The sequence below is a fragment of the Pseudorca crassidens genome, chromosome 15 (genome assembly GCF_039906515.1).
Source record: "Pseudorca crassidens isolate mPseCra1 chromosome 15, mPseCra1.hap1, whole genome shotgun sequence".
NCBI lineage: Eukaryota > Metazoa > Chordata > Mammalia > Artiodactyla > Delphinidae > Pseudorca > Pseudorca crassidens.
The window spans coordinates 75,484,546-75,502,981 of NC_090310.1; the positions used below are offsets into that span (position 1 = coordinate 75,484,546).

General features: G+C 45.6%; 1 protein-coding gene across 6 annotated transcripts in view; it reads left to right on the top strand.

Moving 5' to 3' along the window:
* The window catches only part of EYA2 (EYA transcriptional coactivator and phosphatase 2), a 287,148-nt gene that overhangs the window by 208,615 nt on the left and 60,097 nt on the right, over positions 1-18,436 (top strand). For all 6 annotated transcript variants that reach the window (XM_067708330.1, XM_067708331.1, XM_067708333.1 and 3 more), the window contains exon 9: positions 5,265-5,348. In XM_067708330.1, coding sequence (XP_067564431.1) covers positions 5,265-5,348 — 84 coding nt within the window. The remainder of the gene's footprint in view (positions 1-5,264; positions 5,349-18,436) is intronic.

Consider the following 18,436-nt stretch of genomic DNA (forward strand, 5'->3'; position numbering starts at 1 on the left):
ATTGTGGCTTGGTGACTGCTCCCTTTTTCATTGTCAGTACCTGCAGTGGTCACTGAAAGTCCAGCTGTTCTCTGGGGTTTCCATGCCACATGTTGAGCATAAAAGTCCTTGTTGAGAGTGAGAACATTGGAGTATTAGCTGCGATCCTTCGGTTGCAAGCAACAGAAACCAATTCTGGTCACTCAAGCAAAGAAGGATCTACTGGGAGGGAACAGCATGGAGAGGAAGTGATACAACCAAGGTTAGAAAGAATAGTAACAAAGACCACGCTGGGGAATCTGGGGAACCTTCAGGGTGCCGGCCCCTTCTGGAGAGCGAGATATTTGAGATTCTAGCGCCATGTCACTTGATGTCCGATTCCAAGGAGGCAGCATCCCATTGGCCTGGCCTGGATCCTCATGCCCCTGATTGAGAGTCTCACCGAGGTAGCACACAAAGGGAAAAGAAAATCGAGATGCTCCTTCTAAGAAGGAGTTGGATGCTGGGGACCCCAACAACAAATGGCCAATACCAAGACACTTGACATTTAGCCAGTATTCACTGGTAGGGCTGTACTAGCTAACCAGCTCACTAGTAGGGCTGTGCTAGTCAGCCAGTATTCACTAAGAGAGCAGTAGCAGTTGTTTGTGGCTGGTGTCTGTTCCGATCATCCTAGGAAGTGTTAAATATTTTGCACATCACACTCGTCCCCTACACTTGGTATACACAGCCATCTCTTCTGTGAGCTCAACTGCCCTCGGGACCTGCCAGAGAGCAAGTATTCCCACTGCTTATGGGACTCTTCTCAGTCCAGAGGATTCTGTTCTTGCTTTTCCTCTAATTCTTAAAGCCACCGCCTTCTAAAACCAAGGAGACTTGGCACAAGCCCTTCAGGGGGATTAGGCCTTGGCACAAGGCTAGAAGAAAATTTACTCACTCCTGATCACGCTTGCTTTCTGCCTTCCCAGATGCCTGAGGATTTTCTACCAGCTTGAAGTTGCAGAGCTATAGAAATCCTGGAGAGCAACACGTACTTTAATATTTTTTAAAAATGTATTCAATCACCTGACGTAGTTTCTGCTCTTGGTAGGGGACAGTGGGGGTGGAGAGACATTTTTCCATTAAGCTGAGAAGGGGGGGCATGGAAGGATTATGGGGTGATATTATTCTGGAAACATCTGCTTCTTGATTCCAGAGTAAGTACCACTGGGCAGGAACAGTTGAAAAGGTGTGAGCTGTGTTTCACCGCCGTGCTCAATAACAGCACAGAGGTTTTGCATGGGTCACACCTCTTAAGTCTTTGGCACCGTTGCTGATGGCTGCAGCCCACGAGAGAGAAATTAGGTAGAGAAGTGGAAAGGAGGAAAATTCTGAGTATGTATTAGTTAAAATCCCTCAACTGCAGGTGCCAGAAACCAACTTGAGCTGGCTTAAATGAAAAAGCAGAGTTTATTTTAAGGATACAGGGATTCTCTTAGAACCCAAGAGCCAAGGGTACAGCAGGTGTCAGCAAGATATTGGAACCAGAAGGTAGGAGGGGCAAGGAGACGCATTTACACCTTCTCTCCCTATGTTCCACAGTGTAGGTGCTAGAATCCCCAAGCGGTTGTGTCTTTTCAGTGGGCACGGCTCTCCTCCAGGCCCCTCACTCTACTTCTGACTAAAACCAAGTCCTGCAAAAGTGTTGGGTCGTGTTTCCATCTCTCACCCCTCTGTTCCTCTCTCTCTGCAAACTAGTCTTCCCTGTCCTTCAGATCACATTGCTACCAACAGCCACCCAAAGACAATGAATTTCTTTCCAGGTCTCAATTTTGAGTTCCCAAGGAAAGGCCTCTGACCCAGCTGGGGTTAGGGGCCCACCCCTGGCCCAAACCCTGGTGGGCTAAAGAGTTAGGGTCACGAGCAGAGTGTCCACCAGGAACAGTATACCCACTGAGAATCTAACACAGAGAGATAGAATGGGGGACTAGTGGGGAAGAGGGACAGACCCTCTTCAGAGAGGATATAGTCTGTAAATTAAGGAGTCTGCATTAAATTTGAAATTACTTGATTTTTTAAAGAATTCTCTTACCAAAATTTCTAAGTTTAACTGATCCAGCCTAGTTAGTTCAGATGAATTAGGACTTAGCATATTTAAACCCCAGAAGCTCTCTTCAAAAACAGTGGTTTTCCAACTTTTTTTTTTACCATGACCCATAATAAGAACAATACTTATTATCATGACGCAGCATTTACACACACACAAACGTAAAAGATCAAACAATTCACAAAATAATATTCCCTAAAAATTGTTTCTGAATGAATAAGTAAAAACTTATGGCTGTCTAATTATCTTAAATGAATCATTTCCATGTAAAAATGGACTTTGGCAAGGAGTTGGGCCAGTGGCGTGAATTGGGAGATGCCAAGATGGACACGAGGCAAAAAAAAAAAAAAAGAAATTCACAAAATAATATTCACGTCTATTAATTGTTTTGAAAACCTGTATTAATTGACCTTTTTCCTTCTAGATACTACCTTTCTCTTTACTTTTAAAGGCATTACAAATGTGTAAATACAACCACTGACCCCCAGAGAGTTTTCCAAGGTGGCCCATTCAAGATGGTAGACTGAGTAGGTGCCTTTGTTGCCCCCAACACCAGCTACATCACGCAGGCCTTTTGTTTTTAAAAATAATGATCACCAGAAAAATTATGAAAATCAGCATATAAAAAATTGAGGCCAAGATAAATGAATAGGATAAACTATGAAAGGTAATTTAAGAAACAGAAAAGACCTTAGAAAAATTCTGATTGGTTTTCTTATAACGATTCAAGGAGGTCTTGTATCCACGAGAAAAGAAGTGCAGGCTATTGGGAAAGGAACACTCAGAGACAAAGTAAAAGCTACTGTAAATTTTTAAATGATAGTGAGAATCAAAAGTTTCATAGAAGGGTGGGCTTCCCTGATGGCGCAGGGGTTGAGAGTCTGCCTGCCAGTGCAGGGGACACAGGTTTGAGCCCTGGTCTGGGAAGATCCCACATGCCGCGGAGCAACTGGGCCCGTGAGCCACAACTACTGAGCCTATGCGTCTGGAGCTTGTGTTCCACAACAAGAGAGGCCGCGTCAGTGAGAGGCCCGCACACCGCGATGAAGAGTGGCCCCTGCTCGCCGCAACTAGAGAAAGCCCTCGCACAGAAACGAAGACCCAACACAGCCATAAATAAATAAATAAATAAATAAATTTTTTAAAAAAAAGTTTCATAGAAGGGTTGGAAGAGAAAGTTAAAGAAATCTCTGAGAACATAGATCAAAAAGACCAAATTACAGAACACAGTTTTTAAAGGATAAGCAATATCAATCCAAAAGATCTAATTTGTCTATTGGGAATTCCAGAAAGATGTAACAATGGGAAAGATTGGAGGACATTATTTAAAGAAATAGGCTTGAGAAATGTTTGAGTGCTGAACAGTATGAATGAAAAAAGACAACACCTAGATATATCCTCATGGGATTCGAGGATGCCAGGTATAAAGAAAAGAGCCTAAAAAAATCCAAAGAGGGCTTCCCTGGTGGCGCAGTGGTTGAGAGTCTGCCTGCCGATGCAGGGGACGCGGGTTCGTGCCCCGGTCCAGGAAGATCCCACATGCCGCGGAGCAGCTAGGCCCGTGAGCCATGGCCGCTGAGCCTGCGCGTCTGGAGCCTGTGCTCTGCAACGGGAGAGGCCACAACAGTGAGAGGCCCACATACTGCAAAAAAAAAAAAAAAAAAAATCCAAAGAGAAAAAAAGTAAAACCTGTAAAGAACTGAGGATCAGTGAAACATCAGACTTCTCATTAATCATGCTTGACACAAGATAGATTCTTTCAAAGATCTAGAGGCCATTATTTTCCAATTGGAATTCTGCACCCAGAGGAACCTTAGAGCAAAATAAAGACATGATCAGATTAGCAGAAATGCAGGAAGGTTACTTTCCATGCTCCTTTCAGAAGAAGTAACTTAAGGATGTACTCAAGCAAAACAAGGAAGAAAACCAAGAAAGAGACTTGGGATCCAGAAAACAGTGGATCTGACCCAGAAATGCAGTAAAGGGAAGTCTCAGGATGCTAGCTATGTAACAAGCCTGAAGATGATCCAGTCCACATTGGAACGTTCTGTCACAGAGGAAGAACATCTTTGATACAGAGGGTGTGGCTGAATTTGAAATTCTACTGAAGGCATGTTATTGGAAACAAGAAAAGAATTAAAGCAATTAATAAGCTCCAGCAAAAACAGAAAGTTATTCCAAACAGGCGTGATTCCTATGAACAAACTGAGATATGGCACGATTTTAATCAGGATGGAGTATAAGAAAGGAGAATACACATGACCTTGGTGGTAGGAACAGTCTCCTTAAAGTGGCTCTGGAGCTATGACATTAGATACATAGAGAAGGAAGTGAATTCCTAGCACATTACTTTGCTCTGCAGTGAAGAGTAATCACAAGATGTACATAAATGCTCTATACTGGTTACCAACTTTTAAAATCAACATATAGACAGAGCACAGAAGTCTTAAATACAATTATAACACCCAATGCACAAACCAGTTTATCCACATTGACAATGCAAAAGTGACGCTGAAGCTCAGCTCTTCAAGAGGCAAGGAGGTAGTGGGAACGGGTAGGGACACCAGTGTCCATATTTTCCATGTTGGGTTTGCTGTTTTAGCCAAGCGAAAATATCCAGTGCTGATGGGAATTGGAAATAGAGGGGTTCGCATATGTGAAAAATATAAAATTCTGGAGAAATGGGGGAGATTTACCATGAGCTAAACCCTCATCTTTCCCATTGCCCAGTCAAAAGATATTGTTTAAAGTTGGCAAATCAATAAGTAAAGGTGTTATTTAGAGTTATAAAGGTAATCAGCAGAATTGCTAAAAACAGAAATGTTTAGAAGTAGCTGGGCTTACGGTGAGCAGTGAACGTAAAATGGTAGTATTTCATTTTGTCAAATGAGTTCTACGATTTTTATTGCTTTTGGACTGAACTCCTCTTTTGAGCTTTTATGTGAAAGGCAAGAACAGGCGTCTTGGTTCTGGCATCTATGGGTTGATAGGAACCCAAAAACTTGGCCATCAGAATATATTTTACACAGCTGAGGTTGAATGGGGACTCGAGGATACATGCGTGAGTCACATGTTTTATAACTTAAAGATAATGTTTTTCAAGACATATTTTTCCTCCCAGGGAATTAATTTCTGCAGACATTAAGTCAAATGCAAGCAAGTGCATTTGTCTCCATTCTCTCCCTCTCTTTCATCACAGCGTGTGTTCGTGTGGGACTTGGATGAGACAATAATTATTTTTCACTCCTTACTCACGGGGACTTTTGCCTCCAGATACGGGAAGGTAAGAATCCATTTTGCCTCCTTTTTTTTTTTTTCAACGTGACAGTCTGTCCAGCTGGTTTGTCTTGGGAATTGCGAGGGCAGTTCATAGGACCCCTTCTCCAACAAGCTGCCCCTTTGCGTCAGCCGGGCTTTGGAAGGCCTATGGAATCTTCCCTTGACATGTGAAATTTTAATTAGCTTCTCCCATTGTCTCCCATGCCTTTTCTTCCAACACGTGAAACATTCAACATCCACTTGATAGGATATAGGCTTGTAGTCTTCGGCTGTCTCCCTTCTCCTAAGAGGGCTAGGAGGTGCTTCGGCCAAACCCAGTAATCCTAGCTGAAAAACGAGGTAAAGTACTTTTCTTCTTCCCTGTTGTTTATTTTAGTGTCTCCGGCAGATGAATTTAATTTTCCTTCCATTTTTCTGAGACAAGGGGGAGGCATCTTGTCAGCTCCAGCATGGATCTTAGCAACAGCTTTGCAAATGTATCACCGACAAATTATGTCGGGGAACCATCCAGTTAGAGTTCCGGGCAGATGCTGTCCGTTGACCGGTGGTCCATGCAAGAAATGTCAAAACGCCCTTAAAAATGCAAAAATGAACCCAGCCACTGAAACCCGAACCCTGCTGATCCCATGGGCTTTGTATCAACCCACATGCGGATGCTCCAGACGTCTGCCGTCTCTTCGAGGAGACAGGTAGAGGTGGCAGGGCGCGGCTTTAGGGGACAGATGCACCGTCAGCTCATCCGAGGTAAGCGACCTGTTGGCAGCTGCTTCCACACACGAGTGGGAACCATGAGACACACCAGCGCCTGGAAAATATTTCTGTTTCTGTTTAGAGTCCAGGAATATGATTTGACATCACCTCATGGCTTTTCCAGCTGCTCGTGTTTTTTATGAGGGTTATAACAAGCTGGATGTGTAATTAGCAAGATAGATTTATCGTCTGCCGTTATGTTGTAAAGAATATAAAAATGGTGTTGGTGGTGCAGAAATCTCTTGCCGAGGAGGAATGCCGTTAATGTGTCTAGCAGTGCCTGCGGGAAATCCGGCATGCGTTTTTGGAGTGTGCACGGCTTAGGTAAAGGATGGCAGAGTCCAGAGCTGCTGAAAGCACCAGAGCAGACTTGGCAGCTAGGGCAAAAAAGCAGGGCTTTCCCAAAGGGGCTGCAGTAGTGAGTTGCCCACCCAGGCTGGGTGTTCTATGGTTTTTAACCACCCCAATAAAGCCACCGGCCCCCCAAGAACCATTCCTTCACTCTTCTTACCCTTTGAGAAGTTCCACAGCTTCGTGCAACAATTCAGTTCCCATGGATTGCGTAGGGCTTTGTAATCTAGGCTAAGATTTTTGTGTCTGTGTCTCGCCACCACTCTTTAAACCAAGTTACAGGCTCGTTCAAGACAGGGACAAAGCCCAGAGCTCTGTTCTGGGCCCCATGGCACCTGGTCCATGTCACTTATCACCAGCCAGCTCTCTCCAATCCCATCACCTAATCCCAGCCACCTTCCCCTCCAGCTGTCTGGTCTCCACTCTTGCCCTTGCCAGCCCCCTACAGAGGGGTCATCCTAAAATACAAGCCTGGTCTCTCTTCTACTGAAAAATCGTCAGTGGCTTCCCCATTGACAAACCCTAAGCCCAGCCTCCAAGGCCCTCCATGAGCTGGCTCCTGCCCTACTCTCCAGCCCTGTTTTCTCTTACTTGTCCTGAGTTGCTTTTTGTCCTCGGAACCTGCCACCATCTCTCCCATCTCTTCCGAGTTTTTCCCAGAAGCAGAGCCTGAGACCAGGAGTGAGTGCTGGTAGTTTAGTTGGGCGGTGATCCCAGGAAGCACGAGGTACAGAGTGGGGAAGTGAGGCAGGGAAGGGAAGGCAGCCAATACAGGGTACGTAGATAGCTATGGCTGCAGGTACCTGCGACTCAGAACCACCGGGGACCTCTGGGCTACTCTGGAACGCACCTCAGAATTGACTCCCCCAAGGAGCAAGGGTGCTGGGATATTTATCTACACATTCCCTTCCATCGTGGGTTGAGGGCTTTTTCTGGGGGGGTTATTTCCCTGTCCTGGCCTGTCCCATGAAAACCCTAGGGCAGGGAATCACAGGTCCTAACAGGAGGGAAGCCTCTGCATGTTGAGAGGACACAGAAGAGGGGCACACTGGAAGCTTCTGCTATAATCTAGAATGTTCTAGAAAGTTCAGGTATTAGGTTAAATCATACTTATCTTTCAGTTCCCATTTCCAAGGTAGCTTCCTCCAAGAGGACTTTCCTAACCACTCCCACCCCCATTTAAATTGCATCTCTCCCCATAACTCTATTTTTCATTTATATTATAATTATGCACCTATTTTCTGTCTCCTTCTAAGCTATATGTGCCCTGAGGACAGAGACCATGAACATTTTTTATCAACCCAACTAAGCACAGTGCATGGACCGGATTGCTCAATACATATTTGTTGGGAAAATGAATCAGAATGACCCTCTAGAATGAAAGCAACATGACGACAGGCACCTTTTTTTTCTGTTTTGTTCATTGCTTTGTCCCCAGAGCATAGAACAGTGCCCCCCACCTAGTAGGCATTGAATAAATATTTGGTGAATGAAGGTAGGTAGGATAGAAAATAGTATCAAAACAAAAAATTCCTAACTAGGGGCCACCTGCCAAATTCTGCCTGCAGACATTTGTGTTTGGCCCCTAGAGTGTTCGAAAAAATGTGAATTTGTCGCCAACATTTAAAAAATCAGGAGATTGCACAGACCAAAACAATCGCAATTTCCAAGTCTTCTTGAAAAATTAGAAAACCTAGCAATCCTGCATTCCCACGTGGCAGCAGTCAGCAGGGGCTGAGTAGCAGCTGCCCAGTTGGCGGGGGTGTACAGTCTCCAGCCCATCCACAGCCCCACCTGGCCTGTTCAGGGGACCCTCCTGACCCCATTGGCATCTGAGTTTCAACATCCATCCTAGAACTGCAGAACCACTAAAGGTCAGAGCTGGAAGGACCTGGGAGACCATCACATCAATTAGTCTCCATGGTACAGTAGGAGAAACTGAGGCCCAGAGAGAGTGAGGTCATCCAGGAGATAACGAGAGGTAGACCTCAGGTGCACTTGCCTCTCTGGGTGTTCCCAGGATGTCCAGGGAAAACTAAGGTGAGATGCTCTTGGAGCCCCCAGGTCTCCAGTGCCATCATTATTCCTCTTCTAGAACTTTCTACTCCTCCAGCTCTGTTAAGTGAGGAATGAGGTTGGTTGGTTTGTTGGTTGGTTTTCCTAAATCGAGCCACCCTAAGAGAGACCCAAACTAACCATGGCTTCACCGAGATAGAAGTTTATTCTTCTCACCTTGTAGTCCAGGCATAAGCAGTTCAGGCTGGTAAGGCCCCTACCCAGTACCAGGGATGGAGACCCCCTTCCATCTTGTTCTTTACCATTCCTAGAGCATTGTCCTCGTTGGCAAAATGAAACATAGCTCACCCCCATGTCTGCATTCCAGCCAGTAAGAAGGGGAAGCAGGAAAAGGGGAGTCCACCACTCTCTTTTTCATTTTTATTTTTTTCCCTCTCTTTGGAGGGCCAGATCCAGAAGTTGCACAGATCGTTTCTGCTCACATGCCATTGGCTGGAATGTGATCACATGGCTACCTTCAGCTGCAAAGGAGTCTGGGAAATGTAGTCTAGTCATGTGCTCTATTAAAATTCAGGGATTCTATTATTCTGAGAGGGAGAAAGGAAGAAGGGATATTAGAGGACAGCTAGCATTTTCTAGCACAAAGTACCATTAGTAAGAGGAAGAACAATGAAAGAGAAAATTGTTGAGGAAAAATAAACTTTGTTCTGTTCAAGACACCTAGAGGACAACTGTATTTGTGGGTCTGAAGCTCCAAAGAGAGGTCTGGGCTACAGCTATAAACTTGGAAGACAGAGGAGAGGAGAGGACGTAGAGGAGTGTGAGCCCCATTCTACAGACAGAATAACTGAGACACAGGGAGGTTATGTAGTCAGATTCATAATGGAACTTAAATTCATGGCCTTGACTTTTGGCCCACATCTCTTTCTCTTTGTGCTCTCCCAATAGCTGCAGCCACATGGAACCCATTATTAATAGCTGGTATCAAGTGGGACTCTCAGCTTGAAGCACAGAGTGTTTAAGCTACAAAGGGAATTTATTAGATGACAGTAATTGAAAAAACCCAGAGGTAATGGGATTCAGCCTGGGCCGGATCCAGAAGCTCAAGCAGTGTTCTTCGGGCTTTTGGTCTTTCTTCATCCCTCAGCTGACTTTTTCCATGTGGCAACTCCTTCTCTGGCAACTCCTTCTCAGAAATCCCAACTGAAAAAGAAGGCCTACTTCCCAAATTCCAGCACAGCTCCCAGGCTTGAATCTCATTGGCTCAAACTGGGTCAAATGCCCATCCATACATCAAACTCTGTGGCTCTGTGTAGCCAGCCTAGATCAAGAGCCTGGCATGGAGGGAGTAGAGGAGCAGGTCAGCTCCATCCCAACCAAATGGATGGAGCTGGGGAGGGATGGTACCCCAGAGAAAACTGAAGTGCTCTTTCCAGAAGATGGTGAGGATCCTGGAGTGAGGAGTGTGTCCAAAGTGGGCTCTGAAGGTCATGACCCTCTGTACATCTACACCAAGGACTCTTTGCTCATGGCCATTGTGTTAAGCACTGTACAGGAAGCAGAAATCGTATCAGTTGTGGTCCCAGCCGAAGGAGCGACTCACTGTTTACTTAGGGAAATAAGACCAACAGAGCTAAAATGATTAAGAAACGATTCGAAAACAGACTGTTTGACTTTTAAAACAGAAACTGGGCCCTTTTCCTGTTCCCAATCAGGGCATGTGCTGCTCAAGGCTGTCATCTCTCCACTTCCTTTCCATCTCTTCCTACCCAGTGCTCAAAACCAGAGCATCCCTTTGGTAGCTGTACCTCCCCACATCTTGTGGATCCATTAGAGGTTCCCTGGAGAGCCAGAGACGCCAGTGATTGCCGGCCGCCTCTTTCCTAACCTCTCCTCCCACCCCGCCTCCCTGCAGTCCCTGAACTCTGTTTTTTCCAGCTGGGATTAGACAAAAGGCTCCTGGTGGTCAGAAGCCTTTGCCTATGGCCAGGAAGGGCTCATAAGGGGAACTGATCAGCAGTCTTCCTGGGTTCACAGTGGGTCAGCCCTGACTCCTCCTTTAGTGCCCTGCCTTCCAGGCAGCTCAGTACCAATTGGAAGCTCAACTCAAGGCCCGGTTGTGTGTGTGTGTATGCTTTAATAACGGCTTTATTGAGAAATAACCCACATACCATAAATCTACCATTTCACTGTGTACAATTCATTAGTTTTTCGTATATTCAGAGTTGTGCAGCCATCACCAGTATCTAATTTTAGAACATTTTCATCACCCCAGAAAGAAACCCCATACCCATTAGTAATCATTCCCCATTTCCTCCAGCACCGCCCACCCCAGCCCCTGGCAACCACTAATCTACTTCCTGTCTCTATAGATTTGCCTCTTCTGGACATTTCTTATAAATGGAATCACACAATATGTGGTCTTTTGTGACTGGCTTCTTTCACTTAGTATAATGTTTTTGAAATTCATCTATGTTGTAGCATATACCAATACTTCATTTTTATTGTTGCATAATTTTACAGTGTGTGAATATGCTGCATTTTGTCTATCCATTCATCAGTTGATGGACAGTTGGGTTTTCAGCTTTTATGAATAAAGCTGCTGTGAACATTCATGTACAAGTCTTTGCATAGACATATGTTTTCAGTTCACTAGGGTATATACCTAGGATTGGAATCGCTGGGTTACATGGCAACTCTATGTTTCACCTTTTGAGAAATTGCCGGACTCTTTTCCAGAGTAGTTGCACCATTTTGCATTCCCATAAACAAAGGATAAGGGTTCCAGTTTCTCCACATCCTCACCAACACTTGTTATCATCTGTCTTTTTGGTTATAGTCCTCTTGGTGGATGTGAAGTGATGTCTTGTGGTTTGGGTTTACATCCCTCTGACTAATTATGTTGACAAATGACTAATGATATTTCCACGTACTTATTGGCCATTTGTAGTATCTTCTTTAGAGAAATATCTATTAAATCGTTTATTGGTTTTTTTAATAGAAGTATAGTTGATGTACAATATTGTGTTATTTTCTGGTGTACAGCAAAGTGATTCAGTTATGTATATATATGTATATATACATATATATAATTTTTCATTTTTTTCCATTAGTTTATTAAAAGATATTGAATACAGTTCCCTGTGCTATATAATAGGACCTTGTTGTTTATCTATTTTGTATATGGTAGTTTGTATCTGCTAATCCCAAACTCCTAATTTATCCCAAAGGGAAAAGGTGCTAATCCCACCTTTCCCCTTTGGTAATCATAAGTTTGTTTTCTATGTCTGAGAGTCTGTTCCTGTTTTGTAAATAAGTTCATTTGTATCATATTTTAGATTCCACATATAAGTGATATCATATGATATTTGTCTTTTCTCTGTCTGCCTTACTTGACTTAGTATGATAATTTCTAAGTCCATCCATGTTGCTGCAAATGACATTATTTCATTCTTTTTATGGCTGAGTAGTATTCCGTTGTGTGTGTGTGTGTGTGCGTGTGTGTGTGTATATACACATATATATATCTTCTTTATCTTTTCACCTGTCGATGGACCCTTTGCCTGTTTTTAATTGGTTTATTTGTCTTTTATTTTTGAGTTGTAAGAGTTCTTTATATATTCTGGGTAACAGTCCATTATCGGATATGTGATTTGCAAATATTTTCTCCCATTCTGTGAGTGGTCTTTTCCCCTTATTGATGATGTCCTTTGAAGTATATGAAGTATTGCAGGGTGAAAGGGGTTGAAATGAAATTTTTTAAAAGGTGGCCAGGGAAGGAGCCCTCATGGGGAAGCTGAATTTTGAATAAAGACTTAAAAGGAAGTGGAGGGGGCTTCCCTGGTGGCGCAGTGGTTGAGAGTCCGCCTGCTGATGCAGGGGACACAGGTTCGTGCCCCAGTCTGGGAAGATCCCACATGCTGCGGAGCGGCTGGGCACGTGAGCCATGGCCGCTGAGCCTGCGTGTCCGGAGCCTGTGCTCCGCAACGGGAGAGGCCACAACAGTGAGAAGCCCACGTACTAAAAAAAATAAAAATAAAAAAATAATGGCGAAAAATTAAAACAACTTAACATTCAACAAAAATGGGAATTGTTCATAACAATTATAGAAGCACATACAGTAGAAAACTATAAACTGTTATTGAAACAGTGAGACATAACTAGTTTTTTAAAAAAAAAAGGAAGTGGAGGAAGAGATATCTAGTAGAAGAGCAAGAGGGAACAGCAAGTGGAAAGGCCCTGAGGCAGAAGTTTGATGGATTTGAGGGACAACAAAGATGCTAGCATGGTTGGAGCACAACAAGTCAAGTAGAACTCAACTAGCTTTTACTCTGAAGTGGGAGCCATGAGGTTTGTTGCTTATATTTCTGAAGAATCCCTCTTGCTGCTCCCCAGGAAAGGAAGCTATTGGGTGGCAAGGCTGGAAGCAGGGAGACCTGTGAGGGGGCTACTGCAACAGTCCAGTCCTATAATGGTTTTTTGCACCAGGGGGGATGAGATGAGGAAGATGAGAAGTGCAGCAGCCTGGATATATTTTGAAGGCAGAACCAACCGCAGATAAAGAATGAAAAGTGATTCCTTATTCTCGCTCCCTGGGCTCCAGAGATGTCTTACTTAATTTCTGTCCATGGTCTCCCTCCGAAGGGACCTGATCTCTTCTCCCTCTATTGCCAACTAACAAATTCCTCTTGAAAAAATTCTCCCCTTTTTTTTGGGGGGGGGGGTGCATTCACTATATACCAAGTACTCCACCGTGAATTTTTTTTTTTTTTTTGAGTTGTACCTCAAGTGCCAACGTTGAGTTATTCACATTCTTTGTCCACGCAGGCCTCTTTCTTGTATCACATGGGTTCAAACATATGTTTCTTTGTAGATCCATTTGGACTCTTCCTCCTCCCCTCCCCATAATTGATTGTGTAGCTTTTTGTTTACTTTCCTGTAAAATACGTATTGTCTTCTTGTGTGCATTTATGTCTTCTGTCTGTAAATGAAATTTAAATGCCCGTTGTTTGTCACTTTTCTCCCTCTGCCCTGTGGCCCTAGGTCCTTCCACATTGCCCTGTGTCCAACTCCATTGCTCTAACTCAGTGGTCCTCGACTGGAGGTGATTTGCTCCCCAGGCAACATTTGACAACATCAAGCATTTTTGGTTGTCATGACTTGGAGTTTGCTCCTAGCATCTAGTGAATAGAGGCCAGCGAGACCGCTAAACATCCTGTAATGCACAGGACAGTCCCCACGACAGAGAATTATCTAGCTCCAAGTGTCCATAGTGCTGCGGGTGAGAAACCCTATATCCACCTGCTGCTCTGAATCCCAGGGTCCCACGTCTTCCTTATGCCCCCTTCCTCCAGGGAGGAAGCTCCCCCCAGCTCCCCACCAGCACAGACAGTGCTGTGACGAGCGTCCTTCATGAACTGCTCTGAGCTTTACACCACAAACCTGTAAGGTACGGCTGCTCCTATTATACCCACCTCTGGAAAACTGAGGCTCAGAGAGGTAGCATAATTCAGCCAAGGTCACCTACCTTGAAAGAGATGAAAGCCAGGAGGTGGCCCACTGCTCTTAACCATGTATCTAAACTTCATCCCCAGTGATCCACGTGAAGGTCCTCAGGGTGAAAATTAAAAGCCATTGGCGTGAACTCTTCTGCTTGACTGAGCTCCAAGAGCACACAGACTGGATCTAATGTCTTCATAGCTTCATCCCCTGGCACCAGACAGTGCCTGGCACATCCACTTGATAAATATTTGTTGAATAAATAAATAGCTCGTGGGTAGGGAGTTTTCAGCCTGTGTGGTTGCAAGCACTGCAGAAATGAGATTCCAAGGTGCCTGCCCTGCAGGGAACAAATAATCACACACATGACAAGATAGGGGCCTGTCGGCGTCTCTCCGGGGCCAAGATGCCGGGTGCCAGCCTGGCCTGACGTAACCCAGAGCTGGGCCCACGGCAGGGGCTCAGCAGAGGCTGTGGAGTGTTGAGCGAGCAGCTCCTCCAGGCAGGCTTGGAGTCAGAGACCCTTTGGCCGGGGCGGGGGGGGGACCTGCAATGGAGCCAGGTGATCCTTGATGACAACCCGAGCAGGAGCCAATCCAGAGTTTCCCTCCACGTCACCCCTTTAAAAGGGCCAGGCTCTGCTCAACCTGAAAGAGTAAGAGGTTTCAAACTGGCGATGCCACATCTGGCTTGAAGACAGGCTGATCCCCTGGCATTTCCTTAAGTTCTGAATTCATTGCCAGTACTTTAAAATCTAGATATTTTACCTAAATACCTGGATATCTCACTTCTCTTGGAAAATAGGAAGATCTGGCAACACCAGGCCTGAGTTTTCGAAGAGTGGAGACCCTTTGACAGGACATGCGCCCTGTGGCTCACCTCTGCCCCCCTCACTCCCTGGAGTTACAGTCCTCCCTGGGCTGTGCGTTATGGATCCGTGGTGCCTCTTTCACCGCCGCACCCCCCCCCCCGCCAGTGGCATTTACATTTGTGACCTGCCAGTGCCAGGCTGTGCCCAGCGCACGTGGGATATGTGGGGCAGAGGTTACCGGTCCCCATCCCCTCCGGGTCCTCCGCGTAGACTGCGGGACACAGGCATCCCTGGTTCCCTCCACCCAGCCTCCAAGCTTTGTCAGGTGGTTCAAAAACCGTACCATACTCCCCACAAAGCACAGGCTAACTTACTTCCTAAAGACCATCTGTCGTGGGGATCCATTATCAAGGCTGGGAATTCTGCTCACTAAATGTGGTTTAAATCCTATCACTTCCCCTCCTCCAACAAATAAAAGAGAAGCCATACTATTATCCAGCGTCCCTTCCTTAGGAAGGTCTCTCCAGCCTTCCAACTTGATCGAAACGCCCTATCGCGATGACTCATGGAGGGCTTGTCATAATACACTTGCAATTATTCATTTCCTGATGCGATTATTTGATGATAGAATAACGTCATCATTATCATCGTTAAATGGCTGGGACTGAACTTCCATTGGAGCTGTTAATGCCTCACCTTTATCCCTGCAGCCCTCCCCATTCCCACAGACATGATGGTTTCCTCTGCAAGTACCTGTGACAGTCTGGGGTGCAGTCTCCCAGGTGTCCGCAGAGGGAGAGAGCCCTCAGCAGCAGCCTGCTCATTGACCTGCCCCTGTTGATTTCCTTCCCTTCCCCCCTCACTTCAGTACTCGGTCACCAGTGCTTCCTGGGGTCACCTCCCAGATAAACTGCTTGCACCTGAATCCCAGACTCAGGGTCTGCATCACAGGGGAGACCCAAACTAAGGCATTAAGGATGCTGAATGTTCAGACATCTTCACGATGGGTTCTTATGGGAACTGAAACTCCGCATCGCCAGATCCCTGTGGTAACGTAACCCTCCTGGCCCCTCGAAGTGTGGTTCAGGGACAGGCATCATCAGGGAGCTGTTAGAAATGCAGAGTGGGGACTTCCCTGGTGATCCAGTGATAAAGAATACACCTTTCAATGCAAGGGACGCAGGTTCGATCCCTGGTCGGGGAACTAAGATCCCACGTGCCACAGGACAACTAAGCCTGCGCGCCACAACTACTGAACTCGTGTGCCTCAACGAGAGAGCCTGCGTGCCGCAACTACAGAGCCCACGTGCCCTGGAGCCCGTGCGCCACAACGACCTTTGCATGCCTCAACGACCCGACACAGACAAAAGAAAAAAAAAAATGCAGGGTCTCGGGTCCCAGCCCAGATGTACTGAACCAGAATGGACATTTAAACTCAACACCTTCACACATTAGTCTGTGAGGCAAGATGTAAGCCATGAATTCACCTGGTGGCGACTCTTCTCGTGGATGCCGCCAGCCTCTTTGTGTATCTAGAAGAGACTGGGCAGAGAGAGCCTGGCTAGATTTTGGCTCAACACATCTCCCCCTGGGGCTCCCCTGCCCTCTCCGACCAGCCACAGTCCTCCCCCATCCCTCAGCGGGTGTAATTACGTGATTCCGGCTCAGATTCCGGAATCCAATACCCAGCACAGTGCCATCAGGATTCAATCAGATCCAGTTGGCGAGACACGGCTTGGCCTGTCCGTTACTGCTTTACAAACTGAGAAGAAATAAAATCCCTGGTTTTATGACCCAGCAGTTAAAAACTATTTGTAGAAGTTGCTAAGGTTCAAATCAAAAGTGCCCTCCCTGGAGGACGATTAGTTAATTCAGAGGACCACAGATCCTTTTCTTTCTTTTTCCCCCTTCTACCTTGAGATGTGACTCTAATTCATTTCTGCCTTTCAGACATCTAGAGCTCTCCATCCTTTGACAAACACAAGCCAAAGTGCTTAAGGACATCTGTTTATTTTATTTCTTTAATGAGAAAACCTTCCAATTTCTCCAGGCTCAGCTGTGTTTATTTACATTGTGTTAACCATGTGAGGCCAGCACCTTGGACGTTTAAAGGCCTGGCCGGGGCCCTCGCAGCGGCCTCCAGCTCTGAAATGGAGTCAGCCCTGCCCAAGGAAAACAGAGTCCTTGGAACTCTATAAAGTAGATTTTCAAAATAAATACTGCCTGATTCACTCGGTAGATGTGGATTAAGTCAAGATGAATACAATTTGGAAAGGATTTTCTGAGGAAGTCGGAGATTTCTTTCCCCCACTGGGGGTTAAACCTTGTGTTTAAATCTCCATCCCCACCTCCCCCCGTCCCCCCCCGCCCCACCGCTCTCTTTTCAGTTAAGTAAAAGGTATTTAGTCTTTGTGGCTAATAAAGAAATGATGACTTTGATTGGCCTTCTCAAGCAATGATTATTTTCTTTGTAGGACCAGGGGTGGCGACTTAAGTAGTCACTGTATTCCATCCAGTAAGGGCAAGACGCGAACATCTGCCGTTGTCATTCTGGCGGGGGTGGATGAGGAAGAGAGTGGAAATGCTTTCAAAGATGTCCTAGAGGTGAATGACAGTTGGAGGGGCCGTGGGCAGGGGAGTGGTACCCTTTGTAGATTTAATCCCCTGTAATAGTTCTTCCCTGAGCCACTGGGCCTCCATGCCAAGTGCCTCTGCTCATGTATTTTAGAGCATTAAAGGATTACTTCCAACATAAAATATATTTCAGAGATGGTTTGGGGTTGTCAGAAAAGCGCTCATTAGCAGAGACTTTCTTTGAAGCCCCATGCTCTTGGCTGCTTGGGGAGAGACCATTTCTACTTAGGTGGAGGGTTTCTGAGCTAGTTAAGACTCCTGAGTACTCCTCATTTTCCGCCCCCAAATTTAAGAAACGCAACTGCTTCCCCAGACTACTTTGGCCAACTTTTTTTCTCTAGCCCCACCTTTCAACGAATGCTGGAGGGCATCTGAAAAAAAAAAAAGATGATAATAATAATAAGAGGGATTCAAATCTCCTGTGCAAAACCTACAACAAATTGTCGGTTGGGTTAGAATGAGAAGCTCTTTTGTCCGCTGTAAATATAGGGGGTGCTGCTCACGATGATAAGTGGTGGGGAAAAAATCCCGGGCACCTTGCGAACGTAAATAATGGGAACAATTTTCCTTTACACTTAACTAGCAGGTTGAGAAGCTGTCTCCCCCAGCGCCCCACCTGCACTTTTTTACGGTGTTTACTTCCCAACAATAGGGCTCCTGAGCTGTCCAAAGATCACTGGAATTCCCGTGAGCCTTTGGTGATGAGGGTGTCACTCGGTGAGTGGCAGGAAGGTATCAAGGCGGTTGTATGGGGGGTTGACTTTGACAGGGAAATAAGAGGTTCCCCGCACCGTGCCTGCTTCCCACAATTCCTCTGTGAATTAGTGAACTTGTGGGCCCTTCCGATGGCAGAGAGGGGAAAGCACTGATGCAAGTTCCCCAACAGGGCCTAATTCAAAGAGAAATATGCAGTTTAAGAATCTCTTTGGAAATGTCCATCAGTGGTTGAATGGATAAACACATCCTAGGATATTCGTACAATGGAATATTTTCAGCCATAAAAAGGAATGGAGTACTTAATACATGCTCAG